Source organism: Notamacropus eugenii, chromosome 1 (genome assembly GCF_028372415.1).
Source record: "Notamacropus eugenii isolate mMacEug1 chromosome 1, mMacEug1.pri_v2, whole genome shotgun sequence".
Lineage (NCBI taxonomy): Eukaryota > Metazoa > Chordata > Mammalia > Diprotodontia > Macropodidae > Notamacropus > Notamacropus eugenii.
The window spans coordinates 176,230,263-176,255,537 of NC_092872.1; the positions used below are offsets into that span (position 1 = coordinate 176,230,263).

General features: G+C 38.1%; 1 protein-coding gene across 8 annotated transcripts in view; it reads right to left on the reverse strand.

The window, feature by feature from the left end:
- ADAMTSL3 (ADAMTS like 3) overlaps window positions 1–25,275 on the reverse strand; it is a 562,343-nt gene that overhangs the window by 456,875 nt on the left and 80,193 nt on the right. For all 8 annotated transcript variants that reach the window (XM_072619353.1, XM_072619328.1, XM_072619322.1 and 5 more), the window contains exon 3: window positions 22,247–22,366. In XM_072619353.1, the coding sequence (XP_072475454.1) occupies window positions 22,247–22,366 (120 nt within the window). The remainder of the gene's footprint in view (window positions 1–22,246; window positions 22,367–25,275) is intronic.

Below are 25,275 nucleotides of genomic sequence, written 5' to 3' on the forward strand. Positions count from 1 at the left end.
AGACAGAAATGATCCATTTGTTATTATAAAGTACACTTTGCATTTTGAAATAAAAATTCCTTTACTTTCTTTCAAAAAAATCCCAGAAATAAAATCATAATTAGCATTTTCTTCAAGTCATATAATTACTGGAAAAGGAACCTTCTATGATATGCCAAATTCTGTATAACACATAAACTATATAGAGGCCACCCTGATCCAAAGGGATTTTTAGAACATGGCACAGTGATGTTGCACATAGCTGGCATCATTAGGAATGAAGTACTTGGGATAAGCTAATTTTTCAGTTGATCAAAGTTTAACCTTTTAACTTTTGACTTTTTATTAGAGATTTTTCTTTAGAAGTACACATCAATTGAGGCAGTAAAGCCTTATGGATAGTTTATTGGTCTTATAGTCAGGAAGACCTGGGTTCAAATTCCTCCTCTGAAACTTACTAGTTTTGTAATCTTTCTGAGCCTTAGAAATAGAAAACTGTGACTTATATCCAGGGATTCTTTTCTGGGTATGTACCTTTCCCCCCAACCAAGCAGACCATATAGATGGGCCCTTGGGATTTTGACCATGATGTCTATCCCTCAATACTTCAAAGGCCCATGATTTCACTGGTGTGGGTATTCCATCCCTTACATAGACCATGACCTCTCCAAATGTTAGTAAATGGTCTTTATGGTTGCTATAGGAAAAAATAAATCATGATCTAGTGGCCAACTTTCTGATATGGTGCCTCTCTAAACTTAGTCGGACTGGTCCTTGGATAAACATGCAGTCATCACTAGACCCAGAAGGAAAGCCTTTCCAAAAAATTTAAAGCCTGTCACCACTTAAGTTCTAATCATAGTCTTAGGATCACAAGATCATAGATTAAGAGCTAGAAGAGACCTTAGAGGTCATCTGGTCTAGCACCTTATTTCACAGAAGAAAAAACTGAGACCTTGACTTGTCCAAGATTAAAAATAGAGTTTAAAGGCCCTATTATCTTAATGATGCCAAGATGGAGCTCAGAATAAGATTTTTGATTGGACAAATTTTTTAACTGACATTATATTTCCTAGCCTTCTTAAATAGTATGCTGGACATAATTTAGCTTTTGAAAATTAAAATCATTAATATTTGGAGTTATCATTATGAACTTCAGTTATTCTACTAAGAAAGTGTCATTGTAGACAAAAGGGAGAAATGGAGAATGACTCCAGGAGACACAGTGGAACTCACTTTGTTAAGTAAATGCCTAAAGTCATATTATTCTGGTCATTCATATCTCTCTCAGTGTGTTCATCTTTCATTGCCAAAGAAGACCATGCATGCCATCGGAGAAATGATGACATGACTTGCACTTGACTTTGTTTTGAGTGAGGGAGGGCTGTGCAGGTCACCAGCCTCACTTCTCCTCCAGAGCCATCTGAATCCAGTGACCAGATATTTATCAGGATGATTGGAGATGACCTAGGATGCCCTGGGAGACCTTGACAAAGAAGGTCAGGGAGCTGCATGATCCTCTAAGGCAAGACCATTGTTCTGAGCACTGACATTGGACAGCCTTCGATACTTATTAGTTGTGTTATCCTAAGCAAGTCACTCAACTGCTATCTGCCTCAGTTCCCTTATCTGTAAAATAAGAATAACAACAGCACCTACCTCTTAGGGTTACTGCAGGTATCCAATGAAATATCTGTAAAAGTGCTGAACCCAGCGCCTGGTACATGGTAAGAATATACTACATGCTTATAAAATTTTTAAATTTTAATTTATGAAATCTTTTATAATAACATTTCTTACTCTGAATATTGTGTATAGTTTTAATCAATGAAATGACACTAGAACGTAGGAATATGATTAAAAATATTTCCATACTCTTAATAACATTTCTTCATAGTAAAGCTCTAAAGCTATGTAATAACGAAATACTTTTTCTGTGCTTAAAATAAGCCTATGTTCTGAAATGTTTCATTGAATGTCCAAATAATGATTGAACTAGGAGAATAGGAGTCTTTTGGATTGTTGACTTAGAACTGGAAAGAACTTTAATGGTCCAACAATCCAAGCACTGCATTTGACAGATGAAGAAACTGAGGTCTTAGGTTTAACTGACCTGCCCCAGAGCCAAAATCAAGGTCGAAGTCTCCTGGCTGTGATTCAAACCTCTTCTCACTACATCAAATTGCCTCCAAGAGCCATTTATCCATGTATTACTTTGTGCTTTGTAAGCAACAGTATTGCTTCTTTTAAAGTTCTTGATTGATGATAATTGCCAATTTCTAGTTTTATTTTATGGAGGCCTACAGCATTAGGACATGTGAGGACAGTTGGGCTATCCTTATTCTGCTTAGATCCCTGGAGGGGCCTGATTCATCAGCAAGTACTAAACTAGAAGTGAATTATGCTTTGCCAAAACAAAACCATTTCATCCACCCTATCAATTTGTTCAAAGAATACATGGTTCAGTATTTCATTTCTCAGAATGCTGGCCATGTCCTAGAAGGTCATATATCAGTACAGAGGAGGACTGCACTCCAAAAAAGATACAAAATCGTTCTGCAGTTTTATTCACCATTAATAATCCACAGCTCCTAGAGAGAGGGACATTATGTACCATAAATATTTTTCTCTATCACCTCCCCCCACCCCAATCCAGTAAGGTCCTTTGCACATAGTAGGCACTTAATGAACATCTGCTGCTTGACCTCCAACTATATCAAGAATTCTAATTCTATATCTTATTTTCAAATGCCCAAGTCCCATTCCTAAAAATATACATAGCTTAGTCAACTAACTGTAGTTGATCATCATATGACTCTGATTTCTCAGCAACAACTGGGCCAGAGGAGGAGGTAATCTTTCATCTGTCCATCTGACAAGGTCTGTAAACCAAATGATAAGACAGTGTCTTTGGCCAGGTAAATCCTTGTCCCAAGTACAGGATCAATAAATGAAAAGGTCAAATCCATGAGGAAAAAAATATCCAAAGCCTCTTTTATTATAACAAACAAATATTTGGCAATGATCTACACTGAGAATTGTGTCTTTCCAGGTCTCCACCCAAGGGGATACCCCTACATTGGTCATAACTGAACCTCTGCAAGGATAAAAAGTCCATAATACAGAAAGCACCTGTGATATGTTACGTGTTATGTTAGGAAGGTGTTTAAAAAAACACCTTCTTATTAATATTTACTTATGCAGAATTCATCAAAAGTTGGGTCTTAATGCCTTTAACTTATCTGCTTTTATGCTTTAAATCATTAATTCTACATCACTAATTCAACTCCTTAGGGCCCAGGGACTAGACAGAACAAATACTGCCTAGGATAGATGGTTTCTGTGATACACCTGTCTCTTTTCTGATGCTTATATAAACTCTATAACAGCCTATTACATTAAGACTTAACTTGCCACTCCTGTGCAGTGAGTGAATCATCCCACCAAACCATTATACTGTATGTCCAGTACAGCTTTACCAAAATACAACAATGTCCCCAGAGCAGAGATGGGACCAAGGTAAAGCTGGGAAGATGAAGACAACCTCTGGCAAATTCACTTGAGATTTGTAATCAAAATCAGAAGACAATGTCCTATATATACTCTGGTAAGATTTCCAACATCTGGAAATGTCATCACTTATAGTATAGGATGACATGCCAAGGTATACAAAAAGAAACTTTTTAATAACACTTTTAACAAATGAATGTATTTTTAGTGCTAGAAAACTACACAATGTATGGAACACTTTGTATGTATTTACCTTACAATGTGAAATCACATCACAGAATGCTACGTCAGAAAGTGTGGCATAACGGAGAAGACCCTGAAATTGAAGTGTGGAAGACTGGATTTAAAATTCCACCTCAGACATTTACTAATCTACATGACCCTGAGAAAGTAACTTAAACTTTTTGTGGCTCAGTTTTCACATCTGTAAAGTGAGTAGGTTTGACTTGATGACTCTAAGGACCCATCTACATCTCAACCTATATAATGGAGAGCCTAGCTAATGAGGAACTAGCCCTGGGAATATGCTTGGATTTGGCCTTTCTATAGTGTACACAAATATTCCCTTGCCTCCAATCCTCCAATTCCAATTCCTTGCGTAGAGGTTTGCTGAGTCTGCTTCTAGACACGAGGAACTAATGCTAATACTGTACGAGGATGAAGAGACTTTTGGTCGGTTAGTGGAAGAGCTAAAAATAGACTGAGGACCCAGAAAAAGCTAAACTGGAGGAATTATGCATCCTAAAGGTTCAGGAAGATGTCTCAGGCTCTTTCTTGAGGGCAGCTGAGTGAACGTTGTTCTGATCTGTAGAGTTTGGGGAAGCAGGTCATTTCCCTTTTCCCTCAAGTCAATGCATCTTCTGTTTGTTTTGTTTTTATTCCAGTACATGAATGTGTACCTAAGAAGATGGGGATAGGGTGTTCAGGCCACCAGAGAGTTTAGGAAATACATAAGAGTCATCAGAAAAGTGTCATCACTGGTACACCCTAGTCGGTAGGTAGCTGAGTCCACCTGAAAGATAGTGGTCATTAAGAGAGGAAGGGCCTGCGGACTAAGGGAGAAAGCCTGTCTCCTGAGGAGGGCAGTAGCCTCAGGGATTGTGATCCATCCTGACAAGGATGTCTATGAACTCTAGGTAGGTACTGATCACAGGAGCACAGCAGAGAACTACACCTAAGGGGAACCTTATGAGGATTTCACAAAGGGAAAAAAAGGATTTCTGAATCTAGGATTCACAAGGTACTCCTTGGCCACATGTGTTCTTTATGAGTGTGACTCAGTCCCTTTATAATTTAAATTTGAGCCCACTCACCCCAACGGTTCACAAGAGGGGAAATAACCCCAGGTTGAGGGAATATTTTATATCTGCTATTCTTGCTGTACCTTTTTAGTAAACACCCTTTCTAGAAACCAACAATGTAACTGGTTGATTGATATTGGAGGGTGGTACCCCAGAGAGGGGCTTGTAAGAGGTACTATCAGAAGTCTACAATCTTCAAGGTTACCTCTAGAACCCAAAGAGGAGGAATGGTACTCATGCCTTTGAACCTCCAAACTAAAATGCTTATGTGAGTGCTAGAAGGGATTCTAGATAATAATCCCATAAAGAGTGGAAGACCTGGTACGTGCTGGCTCTGTGACCCTGAACAAGGCACTTAATCATTAATAACAATAGTATTGACATAGCGCATAGCATGTGCCACGCACTGTGCCAATAAGCATTTTATAGAAATCTCATTTGATCCTCACAACCCTAAAAGGGAAGTCGCTATTATCATCTTTATTTTATAGCTGAGCTAGCTGATGTGAAAAGACTTTCTAAGGTCACACAGATGGTAATTTCCTGAGGTCAAACCTGAACTCAGGTCTTCCTGACTCCAGGCCCAGGGTGCTATCCACGGCAGCATCTAGCTGCCCTAATATTTGCACAGACCTTCACTACCTTACTTTGCCACAGTATCCTAATTGGCTTCCCTACCTCATCTATCTGATCCATCTTCTACATAACTTTCAATAATAAATAAATATGTAGAGTCAAATATTTACAAAATAAATGTATGTTTTGTTTTGTTTTTGTAACACATAGCGCACTAGCAGCTGAAAGGAGCAACGAAAGAGTATTCAGGAAAAGCTTCATGTAGAAGGTGTTGCTTACACAGAGTGTTGAAGGGAACAAGAGATTGTAAAGGATGGAGGTAAGCACAGAAGACAGTCAGTTCAAAGGAGCGGAGAACCATGGTGTGAACCATGGTGAAAAAGCCAGGTGAGCTGTACTCAAAAGAGCAGAAAGGGGATTCACGAACAATAAAATTGGAAACGAGATTGAGGCCAAATTGTAAAAGATTATAAAAGCTAAACAGATGACCTTATATTTAATCCTAGACACAATAGGAAGTCACAGGAGCTTATTGAGTAGGAGAATGACTTTGTCCAATACGCACTTAAGGAAAATCCCATCAAAAGCTGTGCAGAAGATGAACTGGAGTGGGGTAAGATGAGGCAAAGAAGCCAATTAGGATAATAAGGGAAATGATAGTGAAGGCCTGAACTAAGTAGTTAGTTTTATAAATGGAGAAGAATTCTATTGATGGATATAAGATTTATATTTCTCCTTAGACTTCTCTACATCTTGGTAAACATTTCTAGTTCCCTAAACTATTCCCCACTTGTCATGTTTTCCATACTTCTCATCATTCCAATTATCAGTCAAGACATCACCCTGTGATGTCACTGGTCCAAAGGACAAAGTCACAATTTTTCTACGGACATGTAGATGTGATACTAGCAGTGCAGAGTATGGTGTTACTGACTTCCTGTGATCTGGGCACAGCTGGCTTTTTCCTTCTTATTGTCAAAATGTCATCATCCCTATTGCCACTCCTAACCACTCTGGCTGCTTCTGCCTGTAATCCCCTTTCTTTTTATTCTCCTCTTTTCTCCCTTTCAGTTGTTATTTTTCACCTACTTCTAGTTATCTTACCTAATGACTGGCTTTTACAGTCACTGTCAACCAGTGAGGGTGATTCTTTCTGGGCAACAGACTGGACAATCTTTGCACATCAAGCATCATCCCTGAGGGTGAGTCTCTTCCTGCCTGTTTTCTGTTGGTACTGGATGCTGAGGAGCCACCTCTTTGCTGCCTAAGAAACTTTCATTCCTTTTTTTCCCTTCCTCCAAGGACTCGGCACCATTCCAGGGACTTGGGGTTGCTGGAAATCTGACATCTGGATAACTACGGTGTAACTTTATATAACATATAGGTGCCGCAATTTAGTTAAACCACCCCTTCTGTGAAACACTTCACTTAACCCTGGGTCTAACTAACTTTTAAATGCTTCAATTCTGTCTCCTTTGACAGACTTTCAATTTCTCCAGATTGAGAACACAGAAGAATTCTGGGGGGAAAAAAATAACTGTGCAACTACCCATGAAAAAATTCACTAGATACACAGTTGCTTTTTTTAAAAATTCCTTGTAAAATTACAAACTTCTGCATTAAAAATTCCAATTGAGTGATATATAGTCAACTCTTAATTATCTGTGTGTAGATTACCCAAAGCAAATTATTTTTCCAGGCTGCCTTTCCTTTACTTCTTAGGGCAACATTCTTCTAGCAGAACTTGGTACGTACTCAGAGAATGTACTGTAATTTTTTTAAAGGACCTAAGACCAAACCTAATTAGGATATCATGCAAAAACATTTAGATAACAAATTCCAAAATCGAGGATAAATAGTGTTTATGGCATGTTACTATGCTGTCGTTCAGATTCTCCATGCCATCACTCCCACCTTTTAGCAATGATAAATTGCTTATTGGCAAGTTACCGTTACAGCTAAAATGCAAACTCTAGGTAAAGTTGATATTGCCTGACTAATGTAGAATGATGGCCTCGTTTCCCACCCAGCTGCACTCCTCTGGATTTCTCTATCCTGCTCCCTACTGGGGATCCCTCTCAACCTCCCTGACCATCCCCCACTTTTTAGTTGTGCTGTCTCTCCCTATTTGAAATAAAGTTCTTGAGGGTGGAAACTGTCTTTTGCCTTTCCTGCCACAGTGCCTGGCACATAGTAGGCATTTAAATAAATGTTTATTGATATTCATGGAATGAATTGAACTTATTCAAATCTCTGAAGTGATAATAATTGTTTTTTCATAAGTTGATTTAGGGACAATAAAGTGGAAAACTACTATTCTAAGTATTATTTTTCTTCAGTGGTTAGAGCATTTTCTAATTAATCTTGACATTAGACAAAATTTGGTCTTTGACCATAAGGTTTCCAGAGGGATCTCTTCACTCTCACAAGGGTATTTCAACACAAATGGGATGTTCCCCAAAGCATGAATATATGAAAACGAAAATAACCCCAGAGTTCATTTTTCTAACAGCTTCAATCCCCCTTCTCTTATTAAACTACTTGTAAAAGTGGCAAATAGCTCGATGCATTAATTTAAGTTCTGCTAACCTTAAATCATTGTATAAATGTGTTACTGTAATTGTTACTGCACGTCTCCTCCTAATATTTTCCCCTCTGGCATAGGAAATTATAAGCCTGAAAGTCCCCCACCAAAAAAAATAATGAATGAATGAAAAAGCAGCAAATGGTCTTGAGGTTTTAAAAAAACAAAACATCTAATTAACTGGTCTCTGATAACAGAGTTTAGTGTGTCTCATCTGTGCCCAAAACACAATTATATAGAACAAGTTTAATGGGAATGATATTCAGTGAAGCCTTCTATGGAGTATGTTAAGAAAAAAAAATGTACCGTATGACATATACAATATGAATGCATGTGCCCAGGCTAGGAGTAGAAATCAATTTGTTGCAATTACTATTTACTTGTCTCTCCTGTCAGATTCTGAGCTTGTCTTTTTAGATGTCTAAGACTCTTGAATATTTAAAAAGCATAACTTGGTTTCAGCAAGATTACTCACTAACAAAGGAATGAATGGGCCAGATTCAAGTGGCTCACTGCTTGAAACTATCATAGGCATCAGCCAAAAACAACACTGAGACATTTCTATGTATGGGATATGTAAAGAAGCTAAGTTTAGATGGTGATGAAGATGACAGCACATTGGAGAATGTATGGCTGCATATGGCTTCCTGTAATGTAAAAGTCAGAAGTAAGCATATGCAGGGCAACCCATAAACTATCGCACAGATAACTTGGAAGACTCATGCAATGGTTTGATGTCTGCCAACAATTTAGCCCAAACTGCACATTCTGGCCAAGATACTCATGAAAAGTTCTAAGAAAGTTACCTTGCAAAATAATGTATTCATATTTCTTCCTTTTATAAATCAATCATTAAAAATAAAAACTTGAATTTATCATGAATAGTCTAAGAAAAAAGTTCTAAGAAAAGTACTAAATAAAAATTAGGTAAATAAAAATAATGGTTGAACCTTGATCTGATCAAGTTAAAATATGGCATGCATTCTCTATTAGATTTTCTGGTATTCTTACTTGGATAATTATTTTATCTCCTGTGCTGGAGAGCCAGCTTTTCGATATCTTATTTGTCTATGTATTTTTAGTGCTTTGTCCATTATAACCGCTCCATAAATTCTGTTGAATGAATGAATCTAGTCAAAATAATGGACCACATATTCGCCCCAGTGGTTCCAATACAATGCTCAAGAGAGGTGGCAAGAAGCCTCCAGTGTCTCAGGTCACCCCCTCACCCCATGAAGGACTCACAGGAAAATACGGGCAAGACACACAGAAAAGGAAGGCTGTGAATAGCTTGCAGTCTGCTTTGATGGAAAGAGTGCCCATGTATAATAATGATGACAATGATGGTGATACTGATAATAACCTTGTACTTTAAGGTAGTCATAGAAGTTTACAAATATTATCTCATTTTATCTTGACAACAACCCTGAAAAGTAGGTGATAGTTACCCCCATTTTACAGATAAGGAAACTGAGGCAAATTTCAATGAAATCAGGGATCCAGTTATGTATAAGATTTGCATAAGACATCATTGAATATCATCATTAAAATTTAAAATCCTCCTCTGATCAAAACATTTAAATTAAGATCAAGAACAAAGAGTGAGTACACAACTCACAAAGCCATAGAACACACAGGAAAGTTTATCTAGTTCAATCCTAGACATCTGCTTTCAGGCAGTGCAACATGTAAACCTTTTCAGACTTCAGTCTCTTCTAGATTTAAAGATCTCTGATTCTTGCTCTGGCATTTACTCACCTTAGGAAGTGTAATATTCCTCATATCTAATTTGAATATGCAAATTCTCATCTGTTACCCATGTTGCAAGATATCAGAAAAAAATATCATTAGTATCAAGGTACCTACGCAGGGATGGTTCTGGCTTTGGGGGAGTGAGAATTCAGAATGAAAAAGAGAAAAAAAGAAAAAGGACACAGTTTCTACTTCAAAAATTTACATTCTAAGTGGGGAATTCAAAACGGGCCCTACAAAAGAGTAGACAGAAAGAGATAAATGACTAGAGTAAGAAAGAAAGGGTTAAAATCTGGCTTGAGACACTTACTAGCTTTGTGACCCTGGGTAAGTTACTTGACCTCTGTCTGACTCAGTTTCTTCATCTGTAAAATGAGTATAATAACACCACTTATATCCCAAGGTTGTTGGTAAGATAAAATGGGCTAACATTTGTAAAGTGCTTAAAGCACCATATAAATGCTAGCTGTTAAGTATGTGAATAAAGACATGCATACATTGATACAAAAAGATGGACAGACATATGAGAAGGAATATAAATGGTTTGTTAAAAGGCAGAAGTATTAAATGATTTACAGAATCAATTTCTAATGGTTCAAAAGGGTTTCATGGAAGAGGCGCAATTTTAATTCCATTAGAGTCATTGTAGTCATTCATAGTCATTTTTAAAGATGAAACTAAAGACTTGAGATGTTGGATGATTTGTCACACAGAAAGAAAATGTCTGAAAAAGTATTCAAACTAATATCTTACTCATTCCAAGTCTAGGATTCTATCTACTAAACCAGGGGTAGGAAACCTGCAAACTTGAAGCTACATGATGACCCTCTAGGTCCTCAAGTGTGGTCCTCTGACCGAATCCAAACTTCAAAGAGCAAATCCCCTTAATAAAAGAATTTGTTCTTTAAAACTTGGACTCTGTCAAAAGGCCACACTCAAGGACATAGAGGGCCACATACGCCCTCGAGGCCACAGAATCCCTATCCCTGTACCAAACCATAATATGAGTTCAATTTCCCATACAATGCAGAAATCTCTCTATAACATATCTGTCCAGTCACTCTAGCACAAATGATCACTAAATCAGCAAGTATTCATTTAATAAATTAATTGAATTCAATTTAATGTATTTATCAAACCACAGCAGCCATGGAAAGTTTAATACTTCACAAAGCAACAATCAGAATTGTGCAATTCTGATGATTAGAAAGTTCTTCCTTAAAGTGAGGCAGTCAATTATCCACTATTTCTATTTCTGTTTCACCAGACCCATGTAGAAGAAATGTAACATCTCTTCCAATGCCAGCCCTTCAAATAGTTGAAGATACCAATCATGTCTCCCTAAGATTTCCAAGCTAAATATCAACTTCCTCAACTGTTGATCTTATGAGATGCCTTCCAGGCTCAAAGTCTTAAGCGTCCTCCTCTGGCTTCAAAGACTTTTAAAAGTTCCTCTTAAAGTGTAGTGTTCATAAACGGAAATAGTACTTCCTGAGGGTCTTCACTGACCCTCAGTGATGTGTCCTTGAGCTCTCAGGAGGTTCTGAGAAGCAGAAAGAAGGAAGATAACTTACACATGGCTCTACTAGACTAGAAGTAGCTAGCAGAAGAGCTTTCTTTGTTGTTCAGTTGTTTTTTCAGTCATGTCTGACTCTTCATGACCCCATTTGGGGCTTTCTTATGGCAATGATATTGAAGTTCTTTGACATTTTCTTTTTTAGGTCACTTTACAGATGAGGAACTGAGGCAAACAGGGTTAAGTTACTTGCTCAGGGGCACACAGCTAATAAGTATCAGAGGTCGGATTTGAACTCAGAAAGATGAGTCTTACTGACTCCAGGCTTGGTACCCTATCCACTGGGCCACCTAGCTGCCCTAGAAGAGCTTAGAAAACCTATCTTTAAGCCCTGCTGGCTATGTGAAGTCTTTCTTGATCTCATTAGCTGACAATGCCTTCTCTCCCTATGCAGTCATGAAGATATACTTATAACTTTATACATTATCTCCCCAAGAGAATGGAAGCTACCCAAGAGAAGGAATTATTGTATACTGGTTTTGTATTGCCATCATGTTACACATAGTAGATGCTTAATACATGTTTGTCAACAGATTAGGCAGGAGTGTTTCTCTTATGGGCAGAGGAGAACTCAAAACCAAGTTTCTCTTGCTTTCTGGCTCTCTCTCCAACCCATCCACCCTCCTATCCCTCAACACTGTTGGCTTGGTTTAGAATGGGGAAGTTCATGTGGCCTCATATCAACTGAAGTCCCACTGGTCCTAGAAGAGATAATCAAATGCTATCCTGTTTATGGGGAAGCTTGTGTGCCTTCTACCTTTAAGGTTACTGTTAAGGATTACATTTTCCCCCCTAAATTTATTAATTTATTTGTTTTCAGTTTTCAACAATCACTTCCATAAGTTCCAAATTTTTCCCCCTCCCTCCATCCTCCTCTCCAAGACAGTATACAATCTTATATGGGCTCTACACATGCATTCCTATTAAACACATTTTCACATTAATCATGCTGGAAGAATTAAAATAAATTAAAATTAAGAAACCATGAGAAAAACAAAACATGACAAAGAAGAAAATAGTCTGCTTCGCTCTGCATTGAGACTCCATAGTTCTTCCTCTGCATGTGGATGGCATTTTGCTTTATGAGTCCTTTGGAAATGTTTTAGGTCTTTACATTGCTGTGAAGGGCTAAGCCTATCAAAAACAATCCTCACACACTGTAGCTGTTACTGTGTATAATGTTCTCCAAGTTCTGCTCGCTTCACTTAGCATCAGTTCATATAAGTCTTTCCATGTTTTTCTGAAGTCCGCCTGTTTGTCATTTTTTTATAGTACAATAGTATTCCATTACATTCATATACCACAACTTGTTCAGCTATTCCTCAATTGATGTGCATCCCCTCAGTTTCCAGTTCTTGGACACCACAAAGAGAGCTGCTATAAATATTTTTGTACATATGGGCCTTTTTCTCATGTTTGTGAACTTTTTGGGATACAGTCCTAGAAGCAATATTGCTGGGTCAAAGGACAGGCACATTTTTATAGCCCATTGGACATAGTTCCAAATTGCTCTCTAGAATGGTTGAATCAGCTCACAGTTCCACTAACAATGAATTAGTGTTCCAACTCTCCCACATCTTCAATATTTATCATTTTTCTATTTTGTCATGTTAGCCAATCTGATAGGTGTGATGGGGTAGCTAAGAATTGTTTTGATTTGCATCTCTCTAATCAGTAGTGATTTAGAGCATTTTTTCATATAGCTTTAAGTTCTTCCTGTGAAAACTGCCTGTTTATATCCTTTGACCATTTATCAATTGAGGACCGGCTTGTATTCTTGTAAATTTGACTCAGTTCTCTCTATATATTTTGGAAATGAGGCCTTTATCATAGATACTAGCTGTAAAAATTCTTTCCCAGTTTTCTGATTCCCTCCTAATCTTGCATTGGCTTTGTTTGTGCAAAAACTTTTCAATTTGATGTAATCAAAGTTATCCAATTTTATATTTCATAATGTTCTCTACCTCAAGGATTACATTTAAAATTTTTGATTTTTATGTTATGCACTGTGCTAGAAATTTCCCTGAAAGTTCATGCACTTATTAGTCCTCATTAAATCTTTCTTTACTTTTCTTTTTTCACTCAAATCATCTGTTTATTCAGTGGGGTTCAGTCTGGCAAGCATTCTAATTATCAATGTTGAAAAGACTTGTAGTTAAAAATAGAACTGGCCTTTAAAAGTTTCACTGGAGAAACTTGGGTACTTCTTCTACTAGATCTAGTAGAGAATATGGACAAAGTTTTAAAAAGTGATGCTTTCAACAAAGTTGCAACTAGTTAGAATGGAAGGGAAGTCAGAGTTCAACCTTCTTATGTGATAGCTGAGACCCAAGGAGGTTAAATAATTTGCCCAAGGTCACATAGGTATGAAATGCCAGAAGTGAATTTTGAACCCAGGCTCTCACTTAGAGAGTCATTGGTCTTTCCACGGTACCATAACCATGGTCTCTGAAGTGGGCTATTACTAGCTGGTAAAACTCCTTGAAGTCAGGGATGAGTTTCTTGATTTTGTTTTCAGAGTCGACCCAAGGAGAGATCAATGGAGTTCACTTGGAAGAATGATGACATGATTTTTGTTAGACCACAGAGGCAGAACTAGAAGTAATGGGTAGAAGTTGCAAAGCTACAAATGTAATATAGAAGTAAGAGGGGAGAGGCAGATGGAACTTCATAAAATTAAAACCATCCAAGAGAGAAATGGGCTTCCTTGGCACCCTCATTAGAAGTACTCAGACAAAGGTTGGATGACTACTTGTTGGATAATAATTTAGACGGAATTCTTATTCAGGAATGGGTTGAACTAATGGCCACTCTAGTCCTTTCCAACTCTCTGATTTTATATTAGGGGTAAATGACAAAGGAAGTGATGAAGTCAAAGCAGCATTTTAGATTCTTTTGACACCAAATTTAGGATGTACCACAGGATAAATAGATGGGAAGAAAGTAGACTGCAAAGAACATATAACAATAGTTTAAAAGAAAGGAGAGAACAACCTGGATGAGAAGTAAGATTTGAGAAAAGTGTGAATGTTATATAGAGTAAGTCAACTTATTAAGAACTTACATTGTGCTGAACTCTGTTTAGTACTTGCCATACAAAGTGGCAGAGTAGCACAGGCAGCATTTGAGAACAAAGACCAGACCTAGACAAAAGAACAGAGGACGGTGAAAGCAAAACTATTGCTTCAGAAAACTTGTCTCCATGGATCCAATGGTGGAGCATTCAAATGATGGTAGTATGGCAGTGCTAATGGTAGTGTTAGGAAAGAAGAGAATGAATTGTTAGAAGAAAAGGTAAGCAGGTTTTAGGTAAGCAGGACATAGGAAGAAGGGAACACTGGAACCACTTACAGCACAAGGAGAAAGTGAGAATAGAGAATGGAACAGAAGTTAGGACTGTAGATACAGAATTAAGAGGCTGTAGAGTACTATGGAAAGCACAATGGATTGGTAGAGTATCTGAGTTCAAATCCTGGTTCTACCAGTGTGACCTTGGGTAAGTCATGTCACCTCTCGGAGCCTCAGTTTCTAAACAACCTTCAAAATCTCTTCTATTTGTAAATCCTATAATCCCTATGATATGGATAAGTGAAACTTTATAAGTAATGAATAACCATAAGAGAAGAGGTATCCAACAATGAAAGGAAAACAGAGTTTCAACAGATGAAGAGGAATAAAGGAGCACTGCCAAAAAGTAAAATATCTGAAACTGTGCTATAATTCAACTTAACAAGAATTTAATGTGTCTACTATATACACAGCACTGTACTAGGAACTGAGAATACAAAGAAAAAAATTCTTTCCCTCAAAGGGCTTACATTCAAACAAAGAGGTATAATATACAAGGTCATTTCGAAGGGGAAAGTGAAATAACAAAGGGATCAAGAAAGGCTTTAAAATAAAAATAAAAAGGTGACCCAATTGTATGATGTGTTATGGCTAACAAACCGATTGTTCTCAGCTATTATCCTGTGGCACTGGCAGTATAAGGATTATTATCCTCACTTTAAAGAGGAACCTGAAACTCAAAGAAATATAGCATGTTATCTGTGGTCAAACAACTAGTTATTATCAGAGCCAGGAGCTTGATCCCTGGTCCTCCAATTCCACATCTTAATAGTGTTCCCTTCGCTCTACTCTAAATCAATTAACAAAGACTCCCTAAACACCCACGTACCCCAAGTTTGGTCTAGGTACAGCAGAGGGAGGAAAAAGAAACAGAATGATAATAGAATGTCAGAGTTGAAAGAGAACTCAGAGGTCCTGGAAAAACTATGAATCCTATCTATGACTTCCCTGACAAGTCATCATCCAGACTGTATTTATAGTCTTCCAGTGATATGGAACTTGCTACCTCCTGAGACAGTCCATTCTATCTTTGAATAGCTCTAATTTTTCAGGAAGATTTCCTAATATTGAGCCAAAATCTGTCTCTCTGAAACTTCCAACCATTACTCCTATTTCTGCCCTCTGGGGCCAAACCAAACAAATCTAATCCCTCTTCCATATGACAGCCCTTCAAATACTTAAAACAATCATGTCATTCGCTCTCCCTGTCCCCCCAATGCTTTCTCTTTGCCAGCCTAAACATCCCCAGTTTTTTTTCAACAGATCCCTGTATGACAGAGTTTTTAGTTTTCTCAAAATCCTTCTTCCCTACTGTGAACTACCTCCAGTTTACCATTAACGTGCTATTTAAAATGTGGCATCTAGAATGCGACACCTAGAACTGAAGACAATTTTCCAAATGTGATCTATCCAGGACAGAGTTAGCCTATACCTCCCTCATTTTGGACATTGGGCTTCAATTAATGTAGACTGAGTGTCTATTAACCATTATTAGGTTGAGATTGCAGTCCACTAAAATCTGAAGGCATTTTTTTCCCAGAAACTGTTTTCTGACAATGCCTCCTTCATCTTGTAGATGTGAAATTGATTGCTTAAGCCCAGGTATAAGACTTTACATTTATTCCTATCAAACTGAATTTAGCCTTAAATAGATCATCTTAATTGGAGAAAACCCCCACTGATCCCAGTTTACAAAAATGGAGACTGAATTACTAGAAAGTTTAATCATAATAATATTTTCTAATTTGCAGTAAAAAAGAAAATAAAATTCTAAACTTGAGACTTCCATTTTTTAAGGCTACCAGCATTCAGCTATTTATTTATAAATGCAGCCTTAATAGAAGAAACAATCTCAATGTAGTAGCAATTCCAAAAATCTATTGATTCTGTGCCAAACCACTATTTTACCCAAATGTCATTTCAATTCTGCACCAGTCAAGGAAGAAATTTATAAGCCCTTCACTGAAATGGTTTTTACTAGGTACTAAATGGATTAAATTTTCAAAGTGTATATTCATTTCATGGAAAGTAAGTACTTTCATGATTAACACTGAATTTTAATATTATGACATTTTGAAAATGAGAATTACAGTAGGAAGAGTTAACCTATCTGGATAATTCTCAGAATATTTCTAATTGACATGATTCCTAATTCCTGATATGAGCTGAGAGTAACCCAATAAAGCAGTCTACTATTCCTCAATCTTCAAATCCTTGTTAGACAAGAGGAACCATATCATTCATTTTATGCAAAAGAAAATTTGGGGCTTCAATTTATTTATGCAGGAAAGAAGTGTAACAAAGTCTGCAATCCTGACGTATCATTCCACCTCTGCCACTAACTAGATGGGTGATTTTAGGCAAGAAACAAACTCTCTGGGATACAGTTTCCACATGTTTGAAAAGCAGAGGGCTGGACTTGGTTACTGCTAAGGTTTTCTCCAGCACTGAAATTCACTTATTATTCAAGTATTTTATTATATGAATGAGCCAGAACACAGTGAGGTCATCCTAGTGAAGAAGAATCATCCAATTAATACTCTGTAATGAAGAATATTCTGCTTAGATTTATTCAATTCGGTTCAACAAATGCTTCCTTCAACAGAAACTGCTTCACCCCCAAGCATAATCTGTATTGGGCTTTTTTTATAGGTCTTGTTAAATGTAGCCCACATTGCAGCTGTGTTTTACTATTTCTTACGTTATTAGTTTTCCAGATGTTTAATCTAGGAGACATCCTGAGATGAACTGAATGTCTTCTCACTAATGCATTTGTGAAAAAACACTTACTTAAAAACTCTTTAAAAGATATGCATACAAAGGATACCAATACACTTTCTAATTGTTTTTCTTTTCAGCAAATAACAATTCTGGAACTGCGAAGAGTCTAAGAAATCTTCCTTAGCTACCTTCTGTTTTAGAGTCAGTAGCTAAATCTCCCAATGAAATTATTCTTCTTCTAACAGCCAGATAGACACACCTTTACAACCTGAGCAGTTCCCATATGTTAGTTAAGAAAGTTTCTTGTACTCAAAAGAAAATCTTCTCATTTAGTAGGACACAATTAGGTTTTTTTCCCAGCTCTGTCACTAACTCACTTGTGTGACCCTAGACAAATGACTTCAGGTCACAGAAATAGAGCTGGAAAGAATTTGGGCAGTCATCTAGTACAATCCCCTCATCTAATTGCTGAGGAAACTGAGGACTCTCGGAGAAGCAAAGTGACTTCAGTGAATCACAAGGTAACTGAATTCAAGGCAGGATGGGATCTTAGAGGTCATCTCATCCAACCCCTGCATTTTGTAGTCAGTCAGTCAGTCAATCAATAAGTATTTATTAAGTGCCTATTATGTACCAGTCACTTAGTTAGGTTCTAGGCCTACAAATAAAAGAGCAAAACAGTCTCTACTATAAGGGGATTACATTCTGTTAGGGAGACAACATGTACATGTATATAGGCATATATAAAATCAATACAAGGAAATTTCCAGAAGGAAGGCATCCATAGAAGAAAAGATCAGGTGATGCAGGAGCTGTGCCTTGAAGGAAATTAATTCTACAATGTGGAAATAAGGAGGGATTGAATTCTAAGTAAGGGGGATATCTGGTGCAAAGGCATGGAGGTGGGAGATGAAGAGTAGAGGGCCATGTTTGAAGAATGATACAAAGGTCAGTCTGGTTAGATTGTTTAGTAAGTAGAAGGGAACAATATGATGGTAATAACCAACATATACAGAGTATTTGATCATTTTCAATGGACTTTCCCTTCCCTCTGAAATTAACTCCAATTTATTCCATACAGATCTTGTTGGTATAAAGTTACTCACATGCTTTCTCCTCTTTAGATGGTGAGCTCCTTGAAAGTAGGGTCTGACTGCTTCTTGCTTTTCTTTATTTGCTCAGCACTTAACATAGTCTGTGACATGTAGTAGGTGCTTAATAAATGTTAGGTGATGGACTAAGTCAGGTTTTTAAGGGCTCTAAATGATAAAATAGTTTATATGTGACCCTACAGGTAACAGGGAACCTCTGGAGTTAATTAAGTTGGGGAATGACCTTCACTTAAGGGAAATCACTTTGGCAGCTATTTGTGTGGAGGATGGACTGGAGCAGGGAGAGTTCTGAAGCAGAGAGACCAATTCAGAGGCTAGTGAAATGGTCCAGGCAAGAGGTGAAGAGAGCTAGAACTGGGATTGTACCTGAGAGGGTGTGTATGTGTGTGAGTTCGTCCTTCGTTGCTGAAGACCATGCCATCAGAGAAATAATGACATGACTTGCACCTGACTTTGTTTTGAGTGAAGGAGGGCTGCGCAGGTCACCAGTCTCACTTTTCCTCCAGAGCCATCTGAATTCAGTGACCAGATATTCATCAGGATGACTGGAGATGATCCAGGATGAGGCAAATTGGGGTTAAGTGACTTGCCCAAGATCACACAGCTAGTGAGTGTCAAGTGTCTGAGGTGACATTTGAACTCAAGTCCTCCTGACTCCTGCACTGGTGCTCTATCCACTGCACCACCTAGCTGCCCTACCTGGGAGGGTAGAAAGAGGGGTACCTACATGAGAGAGGTTGACAAAGTCAGAAAGTCTGTGACTTGCCCACAGTCACACAGCTAGTAAATAGCAGAGATGAGAATGGAATCCTGACCCTTTGACTCCAAACCTGGTATCCTTTCTGCTGTACCATGTGTCTCTAATCACACAGGTGAATAGGTGACCTAGTCTGGTCTCCTTTACATCCAAATGAAAATCTTATCATCTATAAGAATCCTATTCTAGGGTTCCCCACTTTCTTTAAATTATGTCCTATTTTTCCTATCTATAGCTTGTTCTATAGCTTGTTCTGCTCATTGGTTCCTCCATAGGACTGTAAGGTCCTCAACAGCAGGGACGGTCTTTTGCCTCTTTTTGTATCTGCAGCATTCAGCACAGTACCTGGTACATAGTAGGGGTTTAATACTTACTGACTGGATTCAGACTCAGGTCGTGTGACTGAAGTTCAGCACTTTCCACTTAAACACTAGGTCTCCGTAGTGTTAACACTTAACACTTAAGCCTGTCTCCCTATCAAAAAAATGAGGGAACCGAACCAGATAGTCTCACAGGTTCCAGCTCTACTGTTCTATAACAGAGACAGTTACATAGCCCTTTAGACTCACAAACCACTTTTTCACAGCAATTCTAGGAGGTAGGTAGAGATGGAATATATCACATCTACTTTACAGATGTGGAGAAGGCTCATAGAAGTCAAATAATTGCTTCTTGTCACATAGCTAAGTGTCAGGGTTGACATTCAAATAAGTTCCCTTACCAAATCCTTTGTTCTCCCCATTATACCATAACAGCTCCCATTCATGTGGTGCCTTCAGATTTTGCCAACCCTGTAGGCAAGGTAATACAGCAGTACTGTGCACTTTTTTACAGATGAGGAAACCAAGGCTGTGAGAGTTTAGGAACTTGCTGGTAACCACAGAGCTATCAATTATCTGGGCTACAAAGGTGAATGTCCTGACAAATCCAATCTATCCCATCAAGCCACACTACCTCTGTAAGCTTGAATCTTTGTTGGCCAACCACATGGCCCTTTCACACTTCAAACCGACCCCTAATTGTGTCAGTCTAGTACTCCTATAGGGTGGTTTCCTGTTTTCTAAAGCTTCTTCAGGGGAGAGTTCTTTGAATTCTGTCTTTGGAACCACTACCAAGTTTTCATCCTATGAAAAAGCTCCAAGTTACCTCAGAGACAGCACTGACAGTAATACTCTTTGTCAGACATGTGTTTATGTAAATAAGTTACCATCTTAAACAGCACCTGTTATGGTCCCATGTTGTTTTTATCTCATTTAGAATACTTGAAGGCTCATTAGGATGTCTCTTCCATGGGCTCCATCAATTAGCAGCATGTTAAAACCACTTAGAGTCAGAGACTGGCAAGTTCAAATTCTGCCTCTGATTCTTGATAGCTTTGAAGCCCTAAGCAAACTATTTTACCTCTACCTTATCCCAGTACCACCTTTGAGCTTATCTAGCAAGTTACAGGTTATACAGATGTATAAATATACATTTATAAGGGGAGGTCCTACATATAAAATCACAGCTCCTTTGTGTATTTCTAATGTCCATGGTTCAGTTTTAGGGAAATCCACCTGAAAACCTCAAGGAATCTTATCACTCTAAGCCTCAGTTTTCTTATCAATAAAATAAGGGGACTGAGCTAGAGGATCCGATGGTGCTCATGTCCACTTTGTCTTAGGCCCAACAGAGTCACTGGTACTCACATCTCAGTATATTTCCCTGAGTATTTGAGTTTGGAAACTATAACTGGCATTTTTAACATAAAAGTATCACCTGAATATGCCCCACTCACTTGTAAGATCATACAGGCTATATACCCTTTTCTTCTCCATTACAGCGTCTGACAAGGATTGAACTTTGTGCTGTGGCAATTCCATCATATGATATTGAGAAGGCAAAATGTCATTGTTTGTAATACGTGGCAATGCTCTCCAGCTTCTCCAAAAAAACTGTGAATTTTGGATTTTTAGTTTTCTGTGATGAATGGAGAAGTAAGAGAAAAGAAGTTTGGGGTACCTATAATGAATGGGCAAAGATTCCCAAGACGTAAAATTCTCAACCCCAAATAGGTACCTTTCTTTTCTCCCTGAATCTGCTTAGAAATGCTTCCACCTAAAAAAATGTACCTTAACTGCTAATTTCCACATACATGAGATCTACCTGGTTGGGCAAAATGATCTTTTAAATATTTTCTTTGAAGTTTGGGATTGTAGCTCTTACTCACTGGTTCTATGAGAGTCTTACCCTATTCCTTTGGTTTAATTAAAAGAAACATATTTTAAGGACCTATGAATGTCATACTAGTAGATCACACATGGTGTTCAATAAGGCTTCTGGAAAACAATGTGCTTTCAGTCAACTTTTACTATATGCCACACACTTTCCAGCTCTGTATTAGCCCTTTCCCCTGGATTAATGGGGTTTCTTTCTCATTTTAAAAAAATCTTTTTATATATTGTTGTTATGCTAAATATAATGTATCTGCAGAGTCCTGGAGAAGTCATTACCACTCTTTAATTATAAGATGCATGACTTGTTATTTTCCAGACACCCAATTTTATACCTTGCTCTCCCCTTCTCAATTAGTTTCTCTGAAGTTCTCATATTAAAACATGTAGGATCACTGATTTCTGGATTAACTAGAGCTATAAATTGTAACACCAGTAAAATTCCAACATGGTGAAAGGTTCCCGGCTGTGTAACAAACCACGGCACCCTATTCAGGCAGACACGTTTAAAAAAATGTGAACTGGGTTACTTAATCTGTTTATAAAAATATTCTTTCTCCCTCCCCCAGCCCCAAATAAAAATATTTTTCAATGACCTTTCACATGTTATTTTCATATTTGAATGTAAGTTTGTGGAATATTTCAACAACAAATGACCTTTCATTTCTCCATGATTGAGGTAATGTATCAGGCAGGGTACTTACTATACCAGAAAGTAGAAAGCAGAAAAGTAGGATTTCTTGTAGGAGATTTTGTTTTTAATTGAAATTACTGCATAATCAACCCAGGTCCAATTACCATTATATTTTTTACTCACCTGATCATCATAACGGTAAGTGAGGAACTGCTCCCCCGTTGTATCTTCAAGGAAGCTTCCTTGAGGAGAAAGGGCAAACTCAGGCAGGAAATAAGCTCCTGGAGACTTCTCGGCTCTTACCTAAAGGAAAAGATCACCCCAGTCACATTCAGGCTTTGGGGATCACATCATCCATGTAAATGATGATGGACACATGGGGAAAAGACATTCCAAAACGAAACATGTATAGATGAAGCCTTTAAGTGGAAAGGCTCTATGGGAACACGAGAGAAAATTTTCATTGCCAGCCACAAGATGTCAGTAACGAGATTCCCGGTTAAAGCAAGCATAGCATTTGTCTGGCAAATGATCTCCAAGAAATTAAACATTATAGAGCCTAGAAAAATGAAAACTACTCGTTGCCTATATTATAGTGATCTTCCAAACTCAGCAACCTGAAATTTTTTTTTCCAGCAGGATCCAATTTCTTGCCTTTTGATAATTATTTTCCAATGCCCTGTTTCCTCACTTCTGTAGCAATAACAGTCTATGTGAAGCTTTAAAAACCTTTGGTTTGGGTCTGAAGGCAAAATAAAGGTTATGTATGTGAGTGGCCCAGCCCTGACCTAGTGTCACAGGGTTAACTTCATTCAACTTCACTTAGTTCAATAAGCACCTACTAAGCATATGTGATAGATGCTTTGGATACCAAAAAAAAAGAAAAAGAAAAAGAAAAATTCTCTGCCCTTAAGTATCTTTACATCTAAGAAAACGCAAAGTCTTACTTCCTCAGAAGGGAGAAGCTACAAAAAAGCAGATACTCTTATCAAGCCCACTCCCATCAGACCAGATAAAGATACAATGGACGCCCTGCGCTGAAGCTTATTATGGGATAATAAGTAAATTACTTCTCTCTGGATCTGTTTCCTCATCAATAAAATGGGAATTAATAAGAGTAACTGCTTCACAAGATTATTATATGGAAAGTACTTTATAAACCTGAAAATGATTTGTCATGATTATTATAAGCCATGGAGCTGTAATTTTGACAAAGAATTGAATGATACATACATAAGGTTACCCTGTTTCTCCCCAACCCCACAAGAGTCTGAAGCATCTTTCAATCATGCGTGCATACATACATAAAACAAGTATTTCCTGAATGTCTACATATAAGGCATTGTGCTAAATGCTGTACAATAAACTATATCTTTGCAAAATACTAGATGATTATGTGATGCCACATGTGATGATCACTGATGACCTGATAAATTCCAGTCCTGACTGCCACTAACTAGCTGGATGACCTTGAGTCAGTTATTTAACTCTGAGGGGCCTCGGTTTCTTTGTCTCCAAAATCAGGAGGGTGAACTTGATGGCCCCTTAGGTCCCTTCCAAATTTCTAATTTCCTATGTCCTAAAATTTTTATGTTCCGCTTACTCTGCCTCCCTGCTGACATAGTCTCATTTCCCACATTGGTCCTCCTACTTAACACCTAAGAAACTCAACCCCTCCCCCAACTCTAGTCACTTGTTTATCCAACAAACCCCAGTCCTTCCCTGACAGTCACTTGCTGAGAGGGAGAGGGGCACCATATGTCTGAATAGGCAGGGAGGGGATGAGGGAGAAATGACTTTCTCTTATGAACAGGGAGCACAGTAAGGATAGGAAAACTAGTGGGGTGGAGAATCAAACACAGTAAAGGGAGACAAATAGTAGTTGGCAGGAAGGGATCTTTGGCAAGCAGTAGCCTGGAGTCATGGGAGGGGAAAGGGGACCTGAATGCTGTATAACTAATAGGGGTCAAGTTTGAGAACAAAACAGAGGAGTAGTAGGAAATGTGGCCAGGAATGAATTGATGTCAACATGAACAGTGCTGATCCAAGTGCAGGAAGATAAGCAGGGAGGACATTTGTTGCTGAATCAGTCATTAGGCCATCAATCCTAATGCTACTGAGAACATTATAAAGAGGTGCAACAGAGTTACATTGAGTTAAGAAGACCGACGTTCAAATTCCTCCGCTGACACTTACTAGTTGTGTGACCATGGACAGATCACTGTAGCACCAAGCACCCTGACACATCCAGGAGGGCCTGGAGCACAGGCTCTTAGATCTGCTTATCTAAAGGGAAAGCAACTTTTGAAGGGTCAACAATCTGTGAATCACATTCACCAACAGAGCAAATACAAGCACAGAAATGAAGACCAACAGGCAGGGCTTCTGTCTGACCATAAGCAATACATACATCACAGATTAACAGACAGATCCAATGGTCTGACCATTACATATATACATAGTTACCAGAGAGAAGTACCAGCACCTGGGTTTTTCAAAGGGGGCGGGGCTCCTCAACAGCTACCCAGAGCCTCATTTGGCACATGAATCCTCTCCCCCAAAGCAAAACCTCACCTCAGAGTATATATACACTTTCAGAGCACTACCCTTATGATCTAGTGCCTCATTAAAAATTAACAAAAGGTGTGGGCCTTCCTACAAAACAAGCCTCCCCTAATCTAGCTTCCTTTAATGGGTTTCATCTGAGGTCTATTAATGGGCAGGGAAGATCTTTAACTCTAATTAACATTACAATCACTTAATCTCTGAACCTCAGTTTCCTCCTCTGTAAAATGGGGGATAATAGCTATAGTACTTATTTCATAGGGTTTTGAAAATCACATGAGAAAATGTATTAGAAGCATTCTGTAAGCATTAGCACATATAATACATATCAATTATAATTATTACCTATGTCTCATGATCCAGTTTATCAGTTTCATGAATATTTCTGTCACCATTGCTGCCCCTAGAAATATCTTCCTCCTCTAATCTCATAGCACTTAGTCATTTTCACTTGGATCCCAAGATCACAGATTCAGAGGGAGAAGGGACCTTAGCAAGACCATTGTGCCCAATAGTTTAATTCAGCAGATGAATAAACTAAGACAGAGAAGTCACCTGACTCATCAAGGTCAAAGTATAATAGAAACTTAGGTGTTCCTGGGTTCAGAAGGTTCTGAGTTCAGTATTCTACATCAAAGGTGTCTCCT